At 48.1% G+C, this 22,445-nt stretch overlaps 10 protein-coding genes across 10 annotated transcripts; 6 read left to right on the forward strand and 4 right to left on the reverse strand.

The window, feature by feature from the left end:
• Positions 1–527: 527 nt before the first annotated feature.
• On the forward strand, positions 528–1,718 carry KY384_009101 (uncharacterized protein; the record flags this gene model as incomplete). Its single annotated transcript, XM_044817587.1, has 2 exons — positions 528–779; positions 849–1,718. 2 exons carry the CDS (start codon positions 528–530, stop codon positions 1,716–1,718), a joined length of 1,122 nt encoding a protein of 373 aa, XP_044664740.1.
• A 222-nt stretch (positions 1,719–1,940) lies between these two features.
• On the forward strand, positions 1,941–3,494 carry KY384_009102 (uncharacterized protein; the record flags this gene model as incomplete). Its single annotated transcript, XM_044817588.1, has 3 exons — positions 1,941–2,130; positions 2,592–2,734; positions 2,781–3,494. 3 exons carry the CDS (start codon positions 1,941–1,943, stop codon positions 3,492–3,494), a joined length of 1,047 nt encoding a protein of 348 aa, XP_044664741.1.
• Positions 3,495–4,327: 833 nt separating this feature from the next.
• Positions 4,328–5,745, reverse strand: MRI1 (S-methyl-5-thioribose-1-phosphate isomerase; the record flags this gene model as incomplete). The annotated part of the gene is made up of 2 exons (XM_044817589.1): positions 4,328–5,117; positions 5,168–5,745. The coding sequence occupies 2 exons, from the start codon at positions 5,743–5,745 to the stop codon at positions 4,328–4,330; spliced, it is 1,368 nt and encodes a 455-aa protein (XP_044664742.1).
• Positions 5,746–6,033: 288 nt separating this feature from the next.
• Positions 6,034–7,370, forward strand: RPT4 (26S proteasome subunit rpt4; the record flags this gene model as incomplete). The annotated part of the gene is made up of 4 exons (XM_044817590.1): positions 6,034–6,250; positions 6,303–6,689; positions 6,742–7,198; positions 7,250–7,370. The coding sequence occupies 4 exons, from the start codon at positions 6,034–6,036 to the stop codon at positions 7,368–7,370; spliced, it is 1,182 nt and encodes a 393-aa protein (XP_044664743.1).
• A 497-nt stretch (positions 7,371–7,867) lies between these two features.
• On the forward strand, positions 7,868–9,920 carry KY384_009105 (uncharacterized protein; the record flags this gene model as incomplete). Its single annotated transcript, XM_044817591.1, has 2 exons — positions 7,868–9,580; positions 9,633–9,920. The coding sequence occupies 2 exons, from the start codon at positions 7,868–7,870 to the stop codon at positions 9,918–9,920; spliced, it is 2,001 nt and encodes a 666-aa protein (XP_044664744.1).
• A 429-nt stretch (positions 9,921–10,349) lies between these two features.
• KY384_009106 (uncharacterized protein) lies at positions 10,350–11,240 on the forward strand (the record flags this gene model as incomplete). Its single annotated transcript, XM_044817592.1, has 1 exon — positions 10,350–11,240. The coding sequence occupies one exon, from the start codon at positions 10,350–10,352 to the stop codon at positions 11,238–11,240; it is 891 nt and encodes a 296-aa protein (XP_044664745.1).
• A 3,187-nt stretch (positions 11,241–14,427) lies between these two features.
• Positions 14,428–14,744, reverse strand: KY384_009107 (uncharacterized protein; the record flags this gene model as incomplete). Its single annotated transcript, XM_044817593.1, has 2 exons — positions 14,428–14,570; positions 14,636–14,744. 2 exons carry the CDS (start codon positions 14,742–14,744, stop codon positions 14,428–14,430), a joined length of 252 nt encoding a protein of 83 aa, XP_044664746.1.
• Positions 14,745–15,189: 445 nt separating this feature from the next.
• KY384_009108 (uncharacterized protein) lies at positions 15,190–15,833 on the reverse strand (the record flags this gene model as incomplete). The annotated part of the gene is made up of 2 exons (XM_044817594.1): positions 15,190–15,249; positions 15,270–15,833. 2 exons carry the CDS (start codon positions 15,831–15,833, stop codon positions 15,190–15,192), a joined length of 624 nt encoding a protein of 207 aa, XP_044664747.1.
• A 973-nt stretch (positions 15,834–16,806) lies between these two features.
• KY384_009109 (uncharacterized protein) lies at positions 16,807–18,656 on the forward strand (the record flags this gene model as incomplete). Its single annotated transcript, XM_044817595.1, has 2 exons — positions 16,807–17,996; positions 18,101–18,656. 2 exons carry the CDS (start codon positions 16,807–16,809, stop codon positions 18,654–18,656), a joined length of 1,746 nt encoding a protein of 581 aa, XP_044664748.1.
• Positions 18,657–19,720: 1,064 nt separating this feature from the next.
• Positions 19,721–22,293, reverse strand: KY384_009110 (uncharacterized protein; the record flags this gene model as incomplete). The annotated part of the gene is made up of 4 exons (XM_044817596.1): positions 19,721–21,313; positions 21,556–21,649; positions 21,696–22,054; positions 22,114–22,293. 4 exons carry the CDS (start codon positions 22,291–22,293, stop codon positions 19,721–19,723), a joined length of 2,226 nt encoding a protein of 741 aa, XP_044664749.1.
• Between the last annotated feature and the right edge of the window lie 152 nt (positions 22,294–22,445).

Here is a 22,445-nt window from a genome sequence, read left to right on the forward strand (position 1 = left end):
TGGTCAAATTCTAATGGAAAATCGTCGCTTGGAGGCTTTCGATTTAAAGTTGTACGAAATGATGGTGAAGAAGTGAGCAAAAAGAGAGCAGTTTCTTGATGACTAAATTCAAGAGACTTGTACGTAGTAAAAGTGTTCTGGCATTCAAATAACATCGGTGAATCCTGCATTAATGGGGATATGTCTGGATCCAAGAAAACGGGGTTTGGGACCTGCCAGAGCGTAGATCAGCAATCCAAAGTTCCGTGTTGTACATGTGCTATCCTCCGATCACCGTGTCACTCGCGTAACCTTCCGAGGAGCGTTTGATGTAATATAGACGTACGGTACCAGAACAAGCATATAGACATTTTTTTCGTGCTTATTTGCTGCAACCAATAAGCGTGAAGCTGAATAAGCGTCTTGGCCCGCTCTCCGTCTTGGGCGGCAAGAATAAGTCCGACTATTGTCGAAGGCATCCCATGATCCTGTTCTAGAAATGTCCTAAAGACGCCCTCGACAACATCTTTGTGACTAAATGATATATCATGCAGATTAGAATATGCTTCGTACTTCATATCGCGGCTGCCGTGGGCAGCGTTCTTCCTCAACGCCACCTCAAATCTCCGACTGCAAGCGTTGGACACAGAGAAGTTTCCACTGAATTATTCAATGAGCTTGAAGAGTTTTCTCGCATTATTGACATATCCTACTGCGTCGGATCTACTAGTGCTGGAATACAAAAGCCATTCGAATGCGCCAGTCGTTGTTCGGATTTCGAGCACTTCGAGCTTGTCACAGTATGTGTTTAGAATGCTTCCTGGACCAGAAGGTCAAACTGAGGCTTTTAGACATGGAACACTGGACAGCTACTATCTGATAGTTGCGGCTACGTTGCGCTGTCGCATGCACCAACCTCCCGTCGGATCCTTCTAGCCTTTCGAGGCACTTACTCAGTAGCCAACACCGTCGCGGATCTATCGACCATCCCTCAAGAATATGCGCCATATCCCGGCGATGACGAGGAAGATATTCGTTCAGGTCTGGTCAACCTCTTGCCACGGGATGTCAGCCCCGAAAAAGCCGAGTGCGCGAACTGCACAGTTCATATGGGCTTTATGAGATCCTGGCAAAATACCAAGCCCGAGGTTGTGCCCGTAGTTGAAGAGCTTTTGAGACGCTATCCAGAGTATCGCTTGACCCTTGTTGGGCACTCGCTCGGCGGAGCCGTCGCAACGCTCGCTTCTTTGGACTTTCACGGACGAGGGTGGAACCCGAAGCTAGTGACTTTTGGAGAGCCTCGTGTTGGCAATGAGGGCCTAGCAGAGTATATTGACAAAGCCTTCGCAGCTGGCGATGATCGTATGGATATGATTAGAGTCACCCATGTCGATGACCCTGTTCCTCTCTTACCACTGACCGAGGGGGCTTTCGACCTCATGCTGGGGAGGTATATATTTCAAAGTCAGAGCTACCTCCCAAAGTTCAGGATCTCCAGATCTGTGAAGGCGCAGCGGATCCAGATTGTCTTTCTGGTGCCGAGGTTAGCGCGGAGAATATTGGAATGTTGTCCATGGAGCAGCCGGCGGACGTTGAGGGACTCAAAGATTGGTGGAAATCTGCGAAAGGTTCTTTATCAATTCCGGCACGATGGAGAATTTGGCAGCTTTTCTTCGCCCACCGGGACTATTTCTGGCGGCTCGGGCTATGCGTTCCTTGGGTTGGATCAAAAGTTCTAGATACGCATTTGCCCGCACAGGCTGATCAAAGTCCTCTCGAACTATGAATTTCGGACCTAGGCTTAATGATGACTTAGCGCTGGTGTATGGGGAACCTGTGAGTACGAAATAATGCCATATGTTGTGTAATTTAAAGGAGAGAGCAATACCTGATGGTCAATGATGGATGTTTTTTATGCTAGCATCGGAATAAAGCTCAAGCTGCCTCTGCCCTTTCCTTAAATGATACTCAATCGCACTAAAGTCCTTCTTGTCAAGCTTGACGTTCTTCTCAAATTCGCTCCTGCTTTTATGGTCAGAGTGGCTTTCAGTATGCTACAGAGCAAAACAGTAAGCAGCAATTTTGCCGAGAAAGAGAATAAGTTTGAGTGTCTTACCTGGCAAAATGTCGAAAATGATGTTGTACGTCCTGGTAAGCTCAGCAATTGGATAATTTCCGGAATTAAGTGTAAACCCACTGCGGGCTTCTTGCTAGCTGCGTGTAGACACTGTCGGTATAAAGAAAGAACACTCCTTTGCAATCCAGAATGTCTCATTGCTGTAGCAGTCTTGTGCAGAACTAGGAGTATTTCGCATTGGAGAGGAAATAAGCGTCTCGGAGACGCGGAGATAAACACCCGATGACGATGCTGGTGGAGAGGAATACTTACAGAATCACAACTACCGAAAGACTATTAGATATGAACAACCCAATGTGCCTGCTGCAGTGCATCTCGCTGCAGTCTCAAGATTCTATCTCTGATGACCCCCAACTAAGACTGCAATGCGAAGGAAGTCTCACTGACACCCAAAAATGCCTTCGTTCTCCGTGAGCTTCCCCGCTCCTCAATATCCACAAGCACTCTATTGACACGAGGTATCTACAGAGGCTAGTACGGTTCCTCGCCCGCAATGGGCGCACCTTCTACGGCGACGCCATCTTACCTCGCGGAGAAACGGACATCTCCAAAGCAACCCAAGCACGTGTGATCAAGGGGGATGTTTTCGGCGCGCACACAATCACCGACCATGTCGCCGTACGTTCCTCCCTCTCTCTCTCTTTCAATGAACAATCTCTCACAGAATTCACAGGATATCCGCCTTCTTCTCGCTCCCCTCTCCCCAGACGACGTCCGTACAATCCGCTGTCTCGGCCTCAATTACGCCCAGCACGCTCATGAAACCGGCATGCCCATTCCCAAATACCCGGTCCTCTTCTATAAACCAAGTACCTCCCTCACAGGGCCCCGTGACCCCATTCCCGTGCCCAAGCCCACGCAGATCGACGGACTCGACTACGAGTGCGAGCTTGTCGTCATCATCGGCAAAGAATGCCGCGATGTCAGTGAAAGTGAAGCACTCGACTACGTCTTCGGGTACGCAGTCGGCAATGATATCTCGCACCGCGAATGGCAGCTCAAGCGCGGGGGAGGGCAATGGGGATTAGGCAAGGGTTTTGACGGGTGGGCGCCTTTTGGGCCGGGGATCGTGAGCGCGGAGTTGATAAAGGAGCCGCAGAAATTGAAGATTGGGACTCAATTGAATGGGGTGAAAGTTCAGAACAGCACGACTGAGGATATGATATTTGGAGTGAGAGAGACGATTGCGTTTTTGAGTCAGGGGACTACGCTTTTGCCGGGGGATGTGATTTTTACGGGCACGCCGCAGGGAGTGGGGTCGGGGAGGAAGCCAGAGCCGCTTTGGTTGAAGGATGGAGATGTGGTAGAGGTGGAGCTTGAGGGCGTGGGGACATGCGTGAACAGAGTAGAATGGGTGAGGGAGAAAGCAAAGCTTTAGATACGGTACCTCGAAAAGGACATATTGATACCTAGACTCCCATAGCCAAGCCCTAGGATACGATCCTCTTTAAAATTCAAAGCTAGTCCGCCTTTAAAAAGATCATGTTTTTGGCTCTTCTGAACAAAATCCGAACTGTCCCTTCGTTACGATTTGGTTCAGTGTATGCAAAAGTGTGGGTGGAAGATGCCATATGTATCCTGTTTTGTGAGACATTCAGATTCTTTCTTGTAATATGTAATTAGAGATGCATCGCTGGCGAATTTTACGATATCCGAAATCAAAGAAGACAAATGTACCGCCACGTTGATCCTTCCATCCTTTTTTTCATAGCAGTCATTCAGAACCCGAAGATCAAGCAGTAAGTTGATGTAAAAAGACATCTCTCCAGGTCGAGGAAATCATTTCCGAAGGCTGTATCTCACCTTCTCTATCAAGGTCAAAGATGGGTCAATTCTTCACAAGATTAGCAATTTGTAAGTCCTTGAATATACCATCCCCTTTCTGCCTCGCAGGGAGGCAGCATCCTTAGACTGGGGCTAGATCTGCGCGGAAGATATGCAGGAACACAATTGTCCACACTTTAATAAGCCACTAGTTTGCAAAACAAACATCAAGGCTGCTCGCTTTGACAAAATTCAGGGGCACACACTGAGGTCCGTCATGCAATGTGGGCTTCAACACGAGCAGCATCAGCAAGTCATTCTTCCGATTTACCAGCATCGTCATGAAATGATTGACTGACTAGACATTATATCAAGCCCAAACATTTGGCAGTCTTCTAGATGTAGCCAATCAGCAGATAAAGCGGTAGCATCGGCGTTCGAGGATTGTTAGTTTATTGGTGTACCCAGATCAAACATCCATTGAGCGAATGTCTTGTGTTGCTCTGCTTTCATTCCGACGGCCTGGTCCCAACTCATCGATGGGTTATCCCCGTTTGTCAACTGAGAAGAATTGGTGCCATAATCTGGTGTTGAAGGAGATCGCTCCTCGTTCTTGAAGATGTTGTCGAAGTGAAAGGTTCCGCCGGCGCCCTTCTCCATGACTCCTTTCTCAGTTATGATACCATCAATGAGGTCTGCGGGAGTAACATCAAACGACGGATTCCAGACATGAGTTCCAATCGGTGCAATGCTAATTCGTTTTGCCTTCTCCTGCGTCAACACTTCACCACTAGCAGACACCTCAGGTCCCTCTACTGTTATCATCTCTTCCGGCGAACGCTGTTCTATTACAATGTTTGCACCGCAGGTGGTTTTGAGATCAATGGTAGTTCTAGGAGCAGCGACAAGGAATTTAAGACCGTGATACTTAGCTATAATTGCAAGACTGTAGGTACCGATCTTGTTCGCAGTGTCTCCATTTGCTGCGACTCTATCAGCACCTACCACGATGCATCCAATACTATCTTTGTCTTTTCTGCGACCGAGGAGAGCAGCGACCATAGAGTCCGCCACTAATTCAGCCGGAATTTGGTCGTGTAAAAGTTCAAACCCAGTCAGTCGAGCACCTTGATTGTATGGTCTAGTCTCTGTGTAGAACACTCGACGAAGTAGCTGTCTCGAGTGAAGGCTTCGCACCACACCTAATGCTGTTCCGTGGCCAGCTGTGGCCAGAGAGCTATCTGTGTAAGTCAAGATGGGACCCCATTCAGCAAGCCAACGACTGACCCTGTATTGCAGTGCGTAACCACTGAAATTTGATCATCAGAACGGGAACCTAGACATTTGTCCGTGATCCATTGTGCACCATGGCCTCCAATGCTCTCATTATCTGAGATGTCATCCCGAAGCATGTTCTCAGCGGCACTCAAATATGCTTGCACAATTTTCCCGAGACTTGATCCTGGCCTATTGCGAGCAGTAATTATCGTTCTTTCTAACTTCAATGCTGCATCAAGTAAATTGACGGCTGTTGGCCGACTGGTAACGAGAAATTTTAGACTATTTGTGATTACAGTAACGATAGAGAAATCGTTCGAATATTTTGACACATCTTCATTTGAAAGCCATGCAGCAAGACTCAGGGTCGCTACTATGGCGATTGCTGGAGCACCTCTTACTTGCATAGACTTAATAGCATTCCACCCATCTTGGGGATCACAAATTTGAACATAAAGTTGTTCATGAGGTAGCCGAAGCTGATCAAGGATCTCGAGCTTTCCATTTCTATACTTGATAGCTTGTAGCATCATGGCACAGTGTTGACTTTTCTTTTGGGAGACTTTGGTCAACGTATTGAATGCCATTTTAGGGGGAGATAGAATCCAGTTCGGAAAGTGCGCGTGCATGATCATAAATGCGCATTGCCAGCTTGTTGTTCCAGGGGCTCAAAGGGCTGATGCGCCAACCTAGCCGCCTAGCCCGTTGATACGTCAAATCTTCTTAGGAAATAGCCCATAACCTTCTCGACTGCAGCATCAGTGTTTCCGCCTCACCACACATTTAACTTCGCCTGTGCCGATTACGAATTATTCTGTTCTTAGATCGGTCCACTCCAACCACTCTCTTGTTCGAGCCGGCTGTGATCTTTCGTCATGGACGCTGAGAAAGACCCCGAGAGGGCGGACGCGTTGGAGCAGTACAAGAAGAAGCTGTTAGAGTTGAGAGAGATGGAGGCGAAGCTGAAGACACTGCGGATGGATATCAAAGGGTTACAGAACGACTTTGAAACTACTGAAGACAACATCAAAGCGCTTCAAAGTGTTGGCCAGATAATAGGAGAGGTGCTGAAGCAGCTAGATGAAGAGAGATGTGGATCAACACTTGTAAAGAGATTAAAGAAGCTGCTGACTGAGTCTGCTAGTCATCGTCAAGGCCTCATCTGGGCCTCGATACGTCGTCGGGTGCCGGTCGAAAGTCGACAAATTGAAGCTGAAGCAGGGGACAAGAGTTGCGCTTGACATGACGACGCTCACAATAATGCGGATGCTCCCTCGTGAAGTCGACCCTCTAGTCTACAATATGTCATTAGAAGACCCTGGACAAGTCAGCTTCGGTGGTATTGGCGGACTGAACGAGCAAATCAGAGAGCTCCGGGAAGTTATAGAACTACCACTCAAAAACCCTGAGCTATTTCTGAGGGTTGGAATCAAACCACCGAAAGGTGTGCTTCTATATGGTCCACCTGGCACAGGCAAAACCCTCCTAGCAAGAGCCGTGGCAAGCGGGTTAGAAACAAATTTCTTGAAAGGTACGAGATTTACTCGTGACAGCTTATTGGCCGTGTGCTGAATATTTTACAGTGGTATCATCAGCCATCGTGGACAAATACATTGGTGAATCAGCCAGGCTAATAAGAGAAATGTTCGGCTATGCGAAGGAGCATGAGCCATGTATCATATTCATGGATGAAATCGACGCGATTGGCGGGCGACGATTTTCAGAGGGCACATCTGCCGACCGAGAGATTCAACGAACGCTGATGGAATTGCTCAACCAATTAGACGGCTTTGACTATTTGGGGAAAACAAAGATCATCATGGCAACGAATCGACCAGATACGCTGGATCCTGCGCTATTGCGGGCTGGGCGATTAGATCGTAAGATTGAGATTCCGTTGCCGAACGAAGTTGGCCGGCTTGAAATTCTTAAGATTCACGCCAGCGGTGTATCAATGGATGGGGAGATTGACTTTGAGAGTGTGGTCAAGATGAGTGATCAGCTCAACGGTGCTGACCTGCGAAATGTCGTGACCGAGGCGTAAGTCTATCTCGGGTGTATGTGAAGATCTACACTGACTTGGATTATCAGCGGTCTATTCGCGATTAAGGAATACAGAGATTCAATAACTCAAGACGACATGAACAAGGCGGTACGCAAGGTAGCAGAATCTAAAAAGTTGGAAGGAAAGCTTGAGTACAAGAAATTATGATGGGCGCTGTAAACATCTTTCCCTTGAATTGCATAGCGAAAGGCGTTGCAGGTACCAAGTGAAACGTTGAATATTGGCTCAATGCTTGACTGATTTGCTTCCCCAAAGTCATCTTTCTCATCCCATATTATTATTATTAGTGCCAGATGCTGTCAAAGATAATCTTATCGCGGAGTTGCGGAGCGGGATGGAAGTGGAATGCAGGGACGAGGCGGACCCCTGCCAAGATCCCCTTTTCGAAGCTTATTTATGGCCACGTTCGAATAATTTCTTTAACAGCACTTTTCGCGTTACGTCCTGAAGCTCATCCAACCTATCCATAAATGCCTACACCCAATTGTCCCGGCCTGGAGCCTAGTTGTCATGGTTGAGATTACGCAAGCCTCCCCACCAGCATCGTTTCACGTAAGGATAGGCTTCTATCCTTCCGCTGAGGGCTGGATTCGCAGCGACATCGTACGGACATCTGGATGGGAGTGATCGGGTCCTGCTAGGCCATGTCATTTCAGCGGCTACAAAATGGTCACGTGCGAGATTCACTGGGGGGCAAGATTGATGAATACCTTGATCATCGAGAGTTGCCAATGTACAAAGACAAGCCATACAATTACTCCGCCTCGAGTAAGACGAAACCTATTTATAAGCGATGGAGAACGATCGCTGGCATTGCTCTTGCAACTGTGACTCTTCTTTATTGGCTTGGATCCTCAAATTCAACTGATTCAAAACCCCATGCTAAACCCAACAAAAGTGGCTCGTGGGGCTGGTCTAACAAGAAACTAGGCATTGACTGGAACTCACGTCGTGAAGAGGTCAAGGAGACTTTCGTATACAGCTGGAATGGCTACGAGCAATATGCGTGGGGCTTTGATCAATATCGACCGCTCTCGAAAGATGGAGCGCAGATGAATGAGCAGGGGAAGGGCCTAGGTTGGATTATTGTCGACGCTTTGGATACCATGATGATCATGAATTTGACGTCTCAGTTATCACACGCTCGAGAATGGATATCTACTTCGTTAAATTATGACCAGGACTATGAGGTCAACACCTTTGAAACAACAATCCGTATGATGGGTGGCCTGCTCTCCGCTCATTATTTGTCCAACTCGTTTACTGATTTGGCAAACGTGAAAGACGACGATAAGGGCGCCCCTGGTGAGGACCTGTACCTTGAAAAGGCCACCGACTTAGCCGACAGGTTGATGGGTGCCTTTGATTCTCCAAGTGGGGTGCCTTTTGCTAGCGTCAATCTTCAGACCTCCTTAGGCAAAGGATCGCATGTAGATGATGGCGCATCATCGACAGCAGAAGCATCAAGTCTGCAATTGGAGTTCAAGTACTTGGCCTACCTAACTGGGGAGAAGAATTACTGGGAGAAGGCAGAGAGGGTGATGGAAGTTATCGACGATAATGGGAGGCAGGATGGTCTCCTTCCAATCTTCATATATCCAACAACTGGTACCTTTATGGGAGAGAACATACGACTTGGCAGTAGGGGAGATTCATACTACGAATATTTAATCAAGCAGTATTTGCAGACCGAAGCAGAGGAACCCCTCTACGAGAACATGTGGAGCGAATCCTTAGCTGGGATAAGGAAACACTTAATAACTTACTCGAACACGTCACACCTGACCGTCCTGGCAGAACGCCCCAGCAATCTTGAGGGCGCAATTTCCCCAAAAATGGATCATCTAGTCTGCTTCATGCCTGGTACTATTGCACTCGCCACGACTGGAGGTGTGACGGTCAATGAAGCCAAAGCTGCCGGAAAGTGGAACGAACAACAAGAAAGTGAGCTGCGCCTGGCCCGAGAATTGACGAAGACTTGCTACGGCATGTATAAAGTCATGGCTACGGGTCTTGCCCCTGAGATTGCTCACTTTGCGTTGAGCGAGCCACCACATATGGAATCTGACGGCATTCTTGAATCAGCCGAGCTAACCGACGACCCGGAAGCTGAATGGCGGAAGGATTACGAGATCCATCACCAAGACAACCACAATTTACAACGCCCTGAGACGATCGAGACCTTGTTCTATATGTACCGCATCACTGGGGACGAGATGTACCGCGAATGGGGGTGGGAAATCTTCCAGAATTTCTTGAAATACAGCAAAGCAGATGATAACGCTGGTTATACAAGTCTAGCACACGCGAATGAAATACCGCCGATAGAAAAAGATAATATGGAAAGTTTTTGGCTGGTGAGTCATAGCAGGATTTGCAAGGTGAGTTGGCGCGACTGACAACTGGCAGGCCGAAACGCTCAAGTACTTTTACCTACTGTTCTCACCCCCTGACTTCCTACCGCTGACATCGGTTGTCTTTAATACTGAGGCACATATCTTTCCTCGCTTCAAACTGGCCAGAGGGCTGCAAACGGGTTGGGAACGGACACCTCGAGATGCGCAAGGTGTTATGCAAAAGGCGTTTAAGAAGTCCAAGACTCTTATTGTCCAGAAGCCGTTGCAGCACGAGACAGCGCCCTCCTCTCTACCAGACGAACAAAAAGCGGGGGAAGGTCATGTAGGGTTGTCAGGATAATTATCAATGTTGACTAAGATCAATTGGATCGTCTCCGGATCATAAGCGCCAATGACCGGCAACCATTTCCGCATCTTTGAATGTTCACATGGTCCAGTTGCCAGTTGCATTATTGGTGTCCTCAACGTCTTCCACTTACACCTACCAGGACCAGCTTCTTACCTTCTTGTCTCGGGAGCTGAAGCATTCCTGCACACTGGACGTCGGCCGCTAAGCTCGGAAACGATCTCGGCTTCTCTCAGCGAATGAAAGACCAGGACGCTCCCACATGTTTCAACACATGGTCACGTTGTGTAAGATATCGATGTGCACCTGCAATCGCCTGTCAACACTAGGAATCAGCGTGGCGTCGATGTGAATGCGCCGAAGCTTTTCCCTTGATCTGACAGCTCACTGCTGCACTCGTTCCTGTGGCCCAAGTCGTTCGTCATGTTGCTCTTGATTTCTGTCTACGCTTTGCTAGTAGCCTTGATATGTGCAGCATGGAATGATCAGGACCGTAACATAGGGTACTCGACCGTCACTGCTTACTTTGTTCAAGATGATAATAGCACTAATGCGACTTCATTCGATTTCCGGACCACAAATTTCGGTCTCATCAATAGGACCTATGATGATTATTCTGACGGCGGCGGTAAAAAGACGCAATGGCAGCTTTTTGCGAAAGAAGTCTCAAAGCTCCAGCATAGAGCGCAGAATCACGTACATTACAAAGTGCTCTTCTTGGGTCGTCATGGCGAAGGCTTCCACAATGCAGCAGAAGCCTTCTACGGCACCCCTGCATGGAATTGCTACTATTCCATCCTGAACGGCAACGACACTGTCACATGGGCAGACGCAGAATTAACGCCCACAGGCATCAATCAAGCTTTGGCCAATAACAAATTCTGGGCTTCAGAGATCGAGACCCAGAAGATCCCAAATCCAAACAGCTTCTACACCAGCCCATTGACACGCTGCCTTGCTACTGCCAACTTGACCTTCAGCGGTCTGAAGCTTAAGCATCCATTCATACCGACTGTTAAGGAACTCTTACGTGAAGGCATCAGCGGCCATACTTGCGACCGGAGAGGTAGCAAATCGTATATTCACGCCAATTTCCCGACGTACGAATTTGAAGAAGGCTTCGCAGAGACCGACCAATTATGGGAGGCTTTGCATGGTGAGACTTCGGTAGACCAGACAATAAGATCAAAGACAATTCTCGACGATATCTTCACGCATGATAAGAGCACTTACATCTCCATCACCAGCCATTCTGGGGAGATCGCATCCATCTTAGGAGGTCAGTATCTTTGCCCAATGCTCGAAGTCCACTAATTGCTCAGTACTCAAACATCGCCCGTTTCCACTCAGCACAGGGGCTATTATTCCAGTTCTCGTCAAAGCCGAGAGTCTGGATCAACCGCCACCAAGTCCAGCGACTGAACCCTTCACTGGCATTTGTACCTGCACATCGCCGCCAGCGAAGGGGGCGACGAGTTCTGCATGCGTGACGGCTACTGCAACTGTGGCTCCAGTGGGAGGTTGTCCCTCTTAACGCTGATTTTCTACATTAGAGCAACCATAATAAGGTCACGTTTGATTGCTGACAAGAAATCTGGTCCATCACTCAGTCCAGGTTTCCCTTCAGGTTATTGAAAAATTTCATTACTTTTGCTATCTTCGAGAGTTACGATAAATCTCCTTTGCTCCACGAAGATATTGCAGTGTTTGCCTCCCTTATCAAAGGTATCATCTGCACAGGCATTTTACAAGTCTCAATGCCGTATGGTATCCTGTTCTTCAGCCAGACATCTCTCTCCACAAAAGATATTCAAACTCGATCCTCCTTCCCGATACATTGCCTCCGGGTCAAAATCATCTGATTGTCCAACCCTCATCCCTACAACCCCAGATACCGTCCCTTGTCCAACCCTTCCACCTCCTATGTTTGAGACCTGGAGAATCTCTCCATCCTCTCAATGACCAGCCCAATCATCACTTCCGTGCCCCCCTTTCAACGCCCCACTCACCGCGAGAGCAATCCACACGACAGAGAATATCACAACAATGACTAAAGCCGAATACAGAACCTTTGGATGACGGATATGGCAGCCACAGACCCTTGTGGCCCTCCCTCTTCCCCCTTCTCTACCACCACCGCCACCGACTCTTCCTCCACCCCGACTATTCCCATAGAATCCATACCCGCCACGCGCGCCTCCGCTGCTAAGCCGGCTATGTCTACTAAACCACGTATTCCCCTCATCCCTCCCGCTCCCGGTGAACCCCAAGTCGCCGTTCCAAATGCGTGCGCCCTCGGAGTTCGGGGCGTTAGTAGCTGGAGAGGGGGAGTACGCGATCGCGGGTCTTGGTCTCAGGGCGGTGAGGGGAGCGGTGGTTGAGCTGCGCAGGTCAATGTCGTGGAAGGTGTGAGAGGCGAAGTTGCGCTGGAGGGGGGACTCGGTGTCGAGCGTTGGTGTCGTCACAGGAAGGGGCGATGGATGTTGGAGGGGTGATGGATGCTGGAGGCGCTGGCCGTGATGGGAGCTGGCGAGGGGGAGGGGGAGGGGGAGGGGGAGGGGGAGATGCTTGTAGGGTGGGGTGTCGGCTTTTGTGGTTGGTGGGGTGGTGGATGAATTCGGGAGAGGCCACGGGTCGTTGAACGGGTCGTTGAACGGGTCGTTGACCGGGTCATTAAACGGGTCGCGGAGGGTGGAGGGGTAAGGTGATCTGTTTGGTGGTTGGGGGAGAGCGTGTCGGTGGGCTCCGTGGCGGGTTGGTGGATGGAGTAGGAGGAGCGAGAAGATATACTTGGGGTTTCCGTGACATAGCGGGATAGTAGGGTAGTTGGGGTTGATGGACGGCTTGGGTGCTCACTGGCAGTAGATATTTGTGAAGGATTGACAGTTGTGGTGATCGGAATTGGACGTTGGTCTGGAGAATTGTTGTGACGAAGTGGTGGAGTCGTTGACAAAGACATTGCGTGTGATGGAAAACGAGGACAAAATATTGTTGACAATTGACTCTCAATTGTTATGAAGACATAGCACAACAACGTAAGAAGGTTTCAATTGTGTAGAGAGTTGATGGTGGGCTATTTCTAGGCACGTGGAAAGGGTCAATTGACACCTGAATTCATTCGTTCATTCATCGGATGCGTTGCTTCCGAAGTGTCAAAGAAGTCTAATAGATCAATCATATGGCAGCCACGCGACCATCATCCGCTATCAATGAGGCTTTGATGAAAGCCAGCTTGTTGCTTTGCCTGGTAAATTGATCTCCATTGCTCAACATTGACGTATTATTAGAGTGCTTGATGTCAGCTCATGCTGTCCTAAGCACTGATTCAGTCAACCAAGCATCTGTAACTAAATGTGGAAGTCTTACCTCCATTCTATCTCTAGTCTACATTTCCAACAATCTCCCATATAAGAGCAATGAAGCAACCTCCGATGAGGAGGAATAGAAGGATCAGGACGTAACATCTGAGGAGCCACAAATATACAGCATCTAGATCAAAGCGAATCCTTTGTTCTGCTACGTTCTCGACGTCAAATTGGTGGTGCTCCAACAGCCAACACTCCTCATTAAAACTGTCCTGCAATCTGCGAGACCAGCTATGAAATATCGTCCGGGCCAGCGGTCGAGGCGGAGGAGGAGGAGGTAACTGCCCTATCGGTACTGGCCTAGGAGGCCGGAAGACAAGCACAACAGCTCTGCAGAGAGCTCTCATCGGGTCAGGCATTTCCCGGGAGAGATGATTAGTCCTGAACTTTGGCGTGCTGGAGGTGCTGCTCAAGGGTCCGGAGGTCTCGATGATGGTTTGATCCTTGAACTGTTTCGAGCTGACGAGAGACTTGGTGGCATCTCGCGTAGGTAGCAAGGTTCCGTCTCGGCTTCATGTTCAATGAACGTTGGCAAAGTATGAACCCTTGACACCTTTGGTGGCTCCAGTCGCCACACCTTAAGACGCCTTCTGGAATCTTGTTTTGAAGGTGCTCGTTATCTTATCATAGATGATTTTGACGACAAGGAAACGAGTGGGGCAGCAACGATCAGGTAGGGAAGCTCAATCTTAAGAGATTATCACGCACGTCTTCCATTCAAAGTGTAGGCCCTGCCCCCTTAAGCTGACCCTAACGCGACCACAACAAGGGAGCCTCCAACTGGTGTAAGGAGATCTTGTCGATAGACCATCACGCACCCAATATAGCAATGAGTTCCCCTTAAAAATTCTCTTCTACGATGTATCTACTCGAAATTAGCTTTTCCGAGATAGAAATCTATCATGTCCGGCTTCCAAGCTGGGGACTTCGAAATCTTTGACATTTTTGGCTGTCGTTGATGCTCCTTTTATTTCGATCAGTTGGAAACCTCTCTGTCTTGGGCGGTGCTTATGATGAGTCACGAAAGCATTCATGTGAACACAGCCAGCAGACGTGAAAACCACGACCAGACTTTCATTCCGCGTAATTTGTGCAAAGTCCGGGTGTTGCACTTGCTTTTGAGGCAGTGCTTCGGGTCATCTTGGAATTGTGAAAGGATCTTTACTTTCGAACTCATCTCTAGCGCGGACACTCATGCAAAGAATAGGGTCAATGCTTCTCAAATCAGGATCATGTAGACAAGCCAAAGCTGCCAGGCCGAGATATGAGTGAAGTATATCTATCAGGGGTCAAGTCACAAGTGGCCCCAAAATAGAAGGGTTTTCGAAAAGCCGGAAGACTTACCAGGTGTATCACCCACTACTTTGCCGAATCCGCCAATGGCGTGCTGTGTCTTGTTCAGCAAATACTCACGCATTGCATTGAAGTCTTGCAGGTGAACTTTGTGAAGCATCTTGAAACAGATTAACATCAGAACCCTCAGGTGAGCGAACAGCTTACGGCTAGGGACGCTCCCACCCAGAATGCGTAGCAAGTGTCAGCAACTTTGTTGCAGCGACCACTGAATCCAGCACAAGGTAACGGTCCTGCGTCTAGTTCCTCTAATGCTATTCCCAGCGACTCTTCTCCGGTGAGCTGGTTTTCCTTCTCCTCGAGGTACGATGTTTGCCGAGAGACTAGCCACCGGAGGAGATCTTCAGACAAAGGATTCTCTGCCGACCCTATTGTAGATGTGGCAGAATTGACCTTGGGCGATACTGGCAGTCTTCCGAGCAGCTTCAGAACTCCAATCCCACAGTATGTCCATCCAGCTATGACAGGGATGAGCATCTATCTTCCTTATCTGGCAACACAAGCTACGGATGGCGTACCGTGTGCTTCGTGTAACGGCGCTTTCGCTATGCCCCCTTCATACGACTACCAGTTTCAGTATTGGCTTCATTCATGTCGAAGATAGCCTTACCACACTAATCTTCACGTAATTTTCTAATGCGTCTGCATTGATGTCACTCGTGTGTTCCATATATCCTTTTCTTAACATCCACCGTACTGCAGCAGCTAGATAACACCATCTGACATCACCACCACCTTCTATACTACCTCTTCTTCCCTTGGCTTCCCCAAAACTTCCATCGTCCTGTTGTAATCCTCTCACCCACTCAAGGCATTCCCTCCTTTTCACCTTACCGAAATCATCGCCTAATACCATCAATGAAGAGAGCGCAAAAAAGGTTGCGGCCAGATTAGCTGGGTCCCAAAATTTGCCCTCCTCTGTGGCGTTATCCCCGCCATCTGCGCCGGTGAAGCCTTTGAACCCACCTTCCGGGTGTTGGCAATAGTAGATCCAATCTATGTAACCAGTCCTTTCTTCTTCTGTAGTATGCTCTTCTAATGCAGAGAGTAGATCGAGAGCAGAGAGTGTGAAGAAGGCAAAGGTCATGCGTTGAGAGTCATTGGATGTAAATGCAGTTGGCAGGAACGTTTTTAAGCAACGGAGCCAATACTTAATGTGACGAGCCTTATTCAGAGTCGACTTCGACATAGTGAAGGCGCAATTGTTTCCCAAGACAGCCTTGAAGTTTCCACGTCACAAGGGTAAAGGCTTTACAGTCTCTCTTTCCTTACGGATGGGTTCATGCTGTTGATGACAGAATGTTCCCCTGACGGTGCCCGGATCTCCCGCGGTTTGCTTCTGCTCCCTCGGCCCCAAAGATTTCTAATTTTCCCAACCTGCCTTTATTGAGAGCAAGGTTTATTATATTGATGGCTCAAGTATGATTCACCAGGTACTTGAGCAAGAAATCTATCAGCAAGAGAGCTTTGTAGGTCTCAGTACTGGATGCCTGGATTACAGGAATTGCTGCAAGAGATTATCACGATCATTATGCTCCTGGCGCTGGCAAAGCACTCTCCTTGGTACTCAATCCATGAGATTTGCTTGGCTTGGATGTGGGAGACGGTGAGGCCTGGTCTATTTCGACTGTGCTTGCCTGTAGGAAAGCTACAGTTAGAAAACAGGGGAGCTTCCAAGGATTGGTAAAGCCAGCGGAATGTGCCTCATCGAGAAAGACAACGTGGACAATTATCTAACGTGTAGAAGCTTTGTCCCATTGTTTCTATGACGAATGCTAGTAAAAGTACGAAGTGTCTCAGGATTTCGATTTCGTACACGGTTTCTGTTTTTGAAGATGTCTTTCGTGTGATTGAAAAGTCCATTATACGTGCTTGATAACTCTATAAGCCCAAGGATTTTTTTTGCTCAAGTTCTCTATCAATGTGACCCTCCTACACGAGAGAGCAAGTCAGAGATACGTCCCCGAGACGATCTCGATTGATCTGCCGGCGGGGTCCGTCCCCTCCTCAGCCTTGTGCATCCCCAATCGTGTCTCTTGTATTTGACTTTTGGTAAAACCCCAGCTTCATTACTGCCAAGAAACAGTCCTTGTACCGTCAGACTCCGCTTTGATTTAGTTGTTCTTGTTCATGGTCAGGATTAGAGATTTAGTAAGAACAATATGAGCTTCTACGAACATCAACTTGAAAGGCGACAGATACGTCTGGTCACAATTCTTCCATCAAATGATTCATCCAGTCTCATCGAATGCACGATACGGATTGTGCAGATCGACGACCTTCTGAATTACGAAGCTTTGTCTTACGTCTGGGGGACCACTGATGATTCGGTTCGAATCCTTATTGAGACTGAACCCTTCATTGTGACAAAGAATCTTGGATCAGCATTGCGGCAACTACGAGATACAAAAGAGGCACGAACAATGTGGATTGATGCCATTTGCATCAACCAAGATGATAACGCTCCCGAAAAGCCTCAGCAGCTACTCCTTATGCGCCCTATCTACGAACGAGCTTCAAAGGTTGTGATATATGTCGGTGATCAGGAGATTGACAGTGATTTGGCGCTGGATACAATTTCACGAATCAATGATGAACTACAGCAACAACTTGACAATAAAAGGCGCGATCTTGCTACTTTTTGGTCATCTTTAAACCTGGGTGAGACCACATTTTTCCGTACGCAGCCGTTTGATCCTAGACCCTGGGTAGCAATAAATCGCCTCTTCCAGAGGCCATGGTGGACACGAGTCTGGACAGTCCAGGAGGTAATTCTACCGCAAAACTCCATCGACTTTCTTTGTGGGAGGAAGAGCGTTTCTTGGCTTGCTTTACAGAGAGTCTCCCTTATGTTAGCAAAATATGACTTCGAGTCACACTGGCAAGTGCTGTCTGAGAAGGGGTACAGTCTCTATCATGCCGCTTTTGAGCAGCCTATTCACGCAAGAAAAGAGATTCGCAAGGCAAGCACACGTGACAGTACGTTGCTTTCGTATCTGGTTGGATTCTATCAGCGGCAATGTACCTCACCGCTAGACAAGATATACGGTTTCTTAGGGGTTGCTTCCGACTTCCAAGAGAAAGACATTCCGATCAACTATCAGCTTCCTGTTCAAGAGCTGTTTGGCAGCGTGGCTGTCTTTTTTGTCAACCGTTACGAAGGCGCAAAGTTTCTCGCACTCTGTCAGCGAAAGGGACGTATGACGGATTTGCCGTCTTGGACACCAGACTGGACGATCCAACAGCCTGATGTGGAGCGATTGAAGAAAGAAACGGCCTTTGAATCTCTATTCAAGATCCTGGGCTCGGCTTCCCGCCCCCAATTGCTATTGCGAATTGGACTGGATCTACTGTTCATTCCTTTGGTGCGGCAACACGTATTTTGCAATCTAGCTTCATCATAGAAAGACCTCGTCTGAGTCCCAACAATAGGCTCCTACATGTAAAAGGGTTCAGGCACTCACGGGTCCAAGCTGTTGGGGAAGATCCTTTTGAGACACCTATGGGAGCTATCTGGCATTGGCTGTCGCTGGTGAATGCCCATACTCCCAATCCTTACCCGACAGGACAGTCAAATTTTGAAGCCCTGTGGCGCACACTGGTGATGAATCGCACGTCTGACATGCGTCTTGCTGAGCGCGGTATGTTCGAGCACTTACTGATACCATATGCGGTGGAGAAAATCAAACAAGGTATTGACAATCCTAGTCGCCAGTTTGCGTTGGGGGCATCTTTGATGGCTCCCTTTGTGGATATTGTTTGGCTTGCTTTAAGCGGGAGACGCTTCTTCGTTGCCGACAACGGTTACATAGGATTAGCACCCAAAGACATCGAGGTTAGTGATTGTATCTGCTTGATATTTGGCGTTGAGGTACCGATAGTCCTTAGAGCACAGGAAAATGGATGTATGGAAATTATTGGAGAATGTTATTGCCACGGCATTATGGAAGGCGAGGGCCTCAAGGATTACTGGGACAGCAAGGCGGCACCTGAGGCACTCATCCTGAATTGACCGACGGCTTCTCAAATTCCTGTCCGGCAGCAAGCGCCAGCCTTGTCAAGAGGATCGACGGCATTCAAGACATGCATTCTATCTTAGCTATGTTCAACTATATACTAGATGTTCACCTGAAACCAATATTCTCACTACTTTTATGATTATATCTTCTGGGTGACTGGAAGCCCCAATCCGCCACCGTCGACCGCAGACCCAAGTGCCGGGCACTGAATGTGGACGACGCGCCTCGCCTCGCCTTGCTCTCGACCAAAATCCAGAACTCCCCTTTTCCTTCACATCACCCATTGCTCCACATCACCGCCTCCAAGATGGCAATTCTAGGCACCTCAAACCTCTTCCGCGCCCTGTCGATTTTCCATCTCACTCTAGCCTACTACCTCCTCACATCCCCCTCAACCCTCGCGCAGCAAAACCTCGTGATAATTCTCGGCGCTGCAATGGACATCCCGCTCCCCTCTCAATCTCTCTCCGGGGGCCCCTCCTCAGCCACAGCACTAGCTGCGTGCCTCCTCATATTTGTCGCGATCATAGATCTTACGGCGCCCGGGATGCAGGATGAGATTGGCAGCGCGTATTGGAGTAGCCAGGCCCCGGTGAGGGTGGCTTTTCTCTTTGCGTTGACGGGCGCTGTGTATGGGGGGAAGTTTGGGTTGGAGGGAGGAAAGAGGGGGATAAAGGGGAGTGGGGAGCATCAAGGGTTCGGGGTGCAGGCGGAGGGCATGAGGGAGGCCGCGTGTAATAGCTTGGTATTTAGTTGGGCTTTTGTGGAATTGTTGCTTTGGTTTTGGGTAAGTAGACCTTAACAGATCTAGAGTATTCCGGCTAATGGTCAACAGATATATACCACCGTAAGGGAAGAGCGGAGGGATTTCCTCGCAAAGAAAGAGCTGAAGAGGAAGGCTGAAGAGGATAGATCAAGTTGAGTATTTGAATTAGAAATCCAAGTTCCACTATTGCCTAACGCGTGTATTCATTGTCTTGCCCATCGCGTGCTACTTTCTACATGTTGTATCGCTTCATTTTGTTGCAAAATGCGGATACGTCCATCGACGCCGAAGTCATCTACTTGTCGTTCTGGCCACACCGTCAAATGCCTCAACATAGCTTTCTTGCACCATAGAGCAGATGGCTGTCACCCTCTCCAATCCGACCCCCTCGGCAACCTCTCGACCAATGGCATCAGATGTGTCCATAGTATTCAGCTCAAGAAAGCGTCCGAATCCAGAGCTTGATAAGTACTCCTTTTCATTTTCTGCTCTTGTTTCCAGCTCGGATCGTATCCTGTCACAAACTTCTTCAACAGCATTTACTTGCTCGGTGAAAGTTGCTCTTTTGGAAGATTCTACTTGAGCGATTCGAGGCGCCACACACTTCATACACCTTGAGACAAATAGGGTCACCTCAATCCGTATGAAGCAGCCATGAAAGGCATACCAAAGGGGTAGATAGCGGCCTTCAGAGAATCGCAAACACCCAAACCCAAGGCCGGTCTCAGCCAAGATCCCTTTTGGGTCTTTCACATATTGGTAAAGCCTTTGTCTAAGAAGACTTATTTGCTTGAGAAGTTCTTCATCATCTCCAGCTTTACCCGATGGCCTGTTCGACACCGCAATTATATCTTGGATGAGCCGAAATATGATTCGAGCACGTGATTCGGAGGGTGTGAGTCCCGCTCCTTGTTTAGCGCAATTATTATTTGGCTGATCACTTCGCGAAACATTGATTGAATCCAAGTCCTCTTCTCCTAGTTGATCCCAAAGGTCCGTCAGATCTACCTCCTGAGCTAGCCATGCCATTTCGTTTTCCTTTTTAGGTGCTGCAGTTGGCAAAATCTCTTGGAAGCTTGGCTGATTTGAGGGCTGGTAATTCGGAAATGCAGATTTGTCTCGATTATCACGTAGCTGTAAGGGTTCAAATATTGGATGATTCTTCGATTTGTCTCCGTGGCCATTCAAATGGTCAAGTCGGTTACTTTCAACTTGCAATATTGCTTTGCTCATACCATTCTGGATAGTTTCTTGGGCTTCTAGGAGTCCGAGTATTAGACGATACTGTCGGTTATCCAACGTGAGGGCTAGTGATTTGTCTGTCAACAATGTTGATCCGCGATGCCATTTGAGCGCTTGATTCAGCTCCACCGTAGGGTTGTCGATTGTTGAGTGGTGACTGTTATGGGACGCCCGGACCGACTGTGGATGAATGGTAGACAAGCGAGTGAACAAAGCCCATGACATTGACGCATGCTGGATATTCTTGATGGAGAGCCGGGAGTATCGATCCAAGGCTAAAGATCCGAGGCCCAAGTACGCATAGAGCTGCACAAGGATTAAAAGAGCTTCGTAGTTATGTCTTGATTGAGACAGAAGGTGCTCTAGAATTACAATGCTTTTCAAAACGGCATTTTTTTGGCCCTGACGATATATTTGAATCAAAACCATGGCAGCGAGAACGAGGACATCGTCAGCCGGGCTGCGATCACTTTGAGGGAGCTGTAGGTTTAGTAATGTAGAAGCCTTGTAGAGTTTTAGGCAAGTAGCTATGAAGGGTGCAGCTAGATCCAGCCGATGTTGGGGGCTGCTCCGTATTAGTAAAAGATAGTAATTCGTTTTTAACAAATTGATCTGTGATATGATGATATTAACGTGTTTGGCCTAGACTAGTCAGTTACACTCAGTATAAATAGGACGGTCGATAAGTATACCTCATTCGAGGGCCGCGAGCGACGCATTTCTTGACTTCGACGAGTCAGATTCTGAACGAGTATTCCTTGCTGAGCTCGCGGCAGCTCAGCCAAATGGGTCTGGAGATCTGCAAAGCAAGCAAATTTGCTTGAATTATCCTCGAAGTGTTCTTGGCACCGCTCCAGAAGCGTTTCACAGGCAGTGTTTAGCACTGAGCGGCATTGGAGTAGCATGGAGGCTAATGATGCATTTCGAGACTTGGGATCTGAGAATCGAATAATAAAGTCTTCCACCTTGTTCAATATACTACAATCGTGAGTAGTCTCGTAAAGCCTAGATTTGATGTACTCACTCTGGCTGATCAGTCGTTAATTTACTAGTGGCAGTGATGAATGTTTTCCAGATCTTCCAATCGTCTCCTCTTTCGCCAAACGAGAATTGTAATTTGGATTCTTGGGATCTAAATTTGGAAGGCCGGCTTCCCTTTAGGATGTCTAAACAATTGCACCATTGAGATTCCCACTTGTTGCATAGACCCTGAAAATCCAGCATTTCTAGTACCAATTCCCATGAACTTTTGCCAATTGAGGAGGCGAAACCCCTTTGCGGATCCTCAAGTATATCTAAAGCTTCTTGGTACTTGCCTTGATCTTTGTAAACCCGTAAAAGGAGTAGAAGATCTTCTTGTGTTGTGATTACCCGACCTGTGTTCTTGACGGTTGCGTGTTTAGCCAAAGAATCTAACGATGAGATATGACAACGTGACTTACAATTTTGCCGATCTTATCTTCTGTATCACTAGCAGCCCCAGCAAGCGCTTTGAAGGCTAGCATCTGGCATAGGCGACGGTCTGTTTCTGAACTCGATCGCAGCCTTGAAATGATAAAATTGACCAGAATGAAGAAGTAGAATGGGGCATGGGCCTTTGGATAAGCCTTCATCCAGGCCATACTCGCCTACGTTTCAGCGATCAGCTTTAAAGAACAAGCTATCTTTAAGTGCGTCCTGAAAGCAAGAATGCGATACTCAAGATAGAAGTGTGAAATCCGCCCTTGAAAGGCCTGTATCAAAAGGACACAGATAGCCCATCAAGAATTAGGAT

The sequence above is a fragment of the Bacidia gigantensis genome (assembly GCF_019456465.1).
Source record: "Bacidia gigantensis strain McMullin 20006 chromosome Unknown scaffold_268, whole genome shotgun sequence".
NCBI classification, from domain to species: domain Eukaryota; kingdom Fungi; phylum Ascomycota; class Lecanoromycetes; order Lecanorales; family Ramalinaceae; genus Bacidia; species Bacidia gigantensis.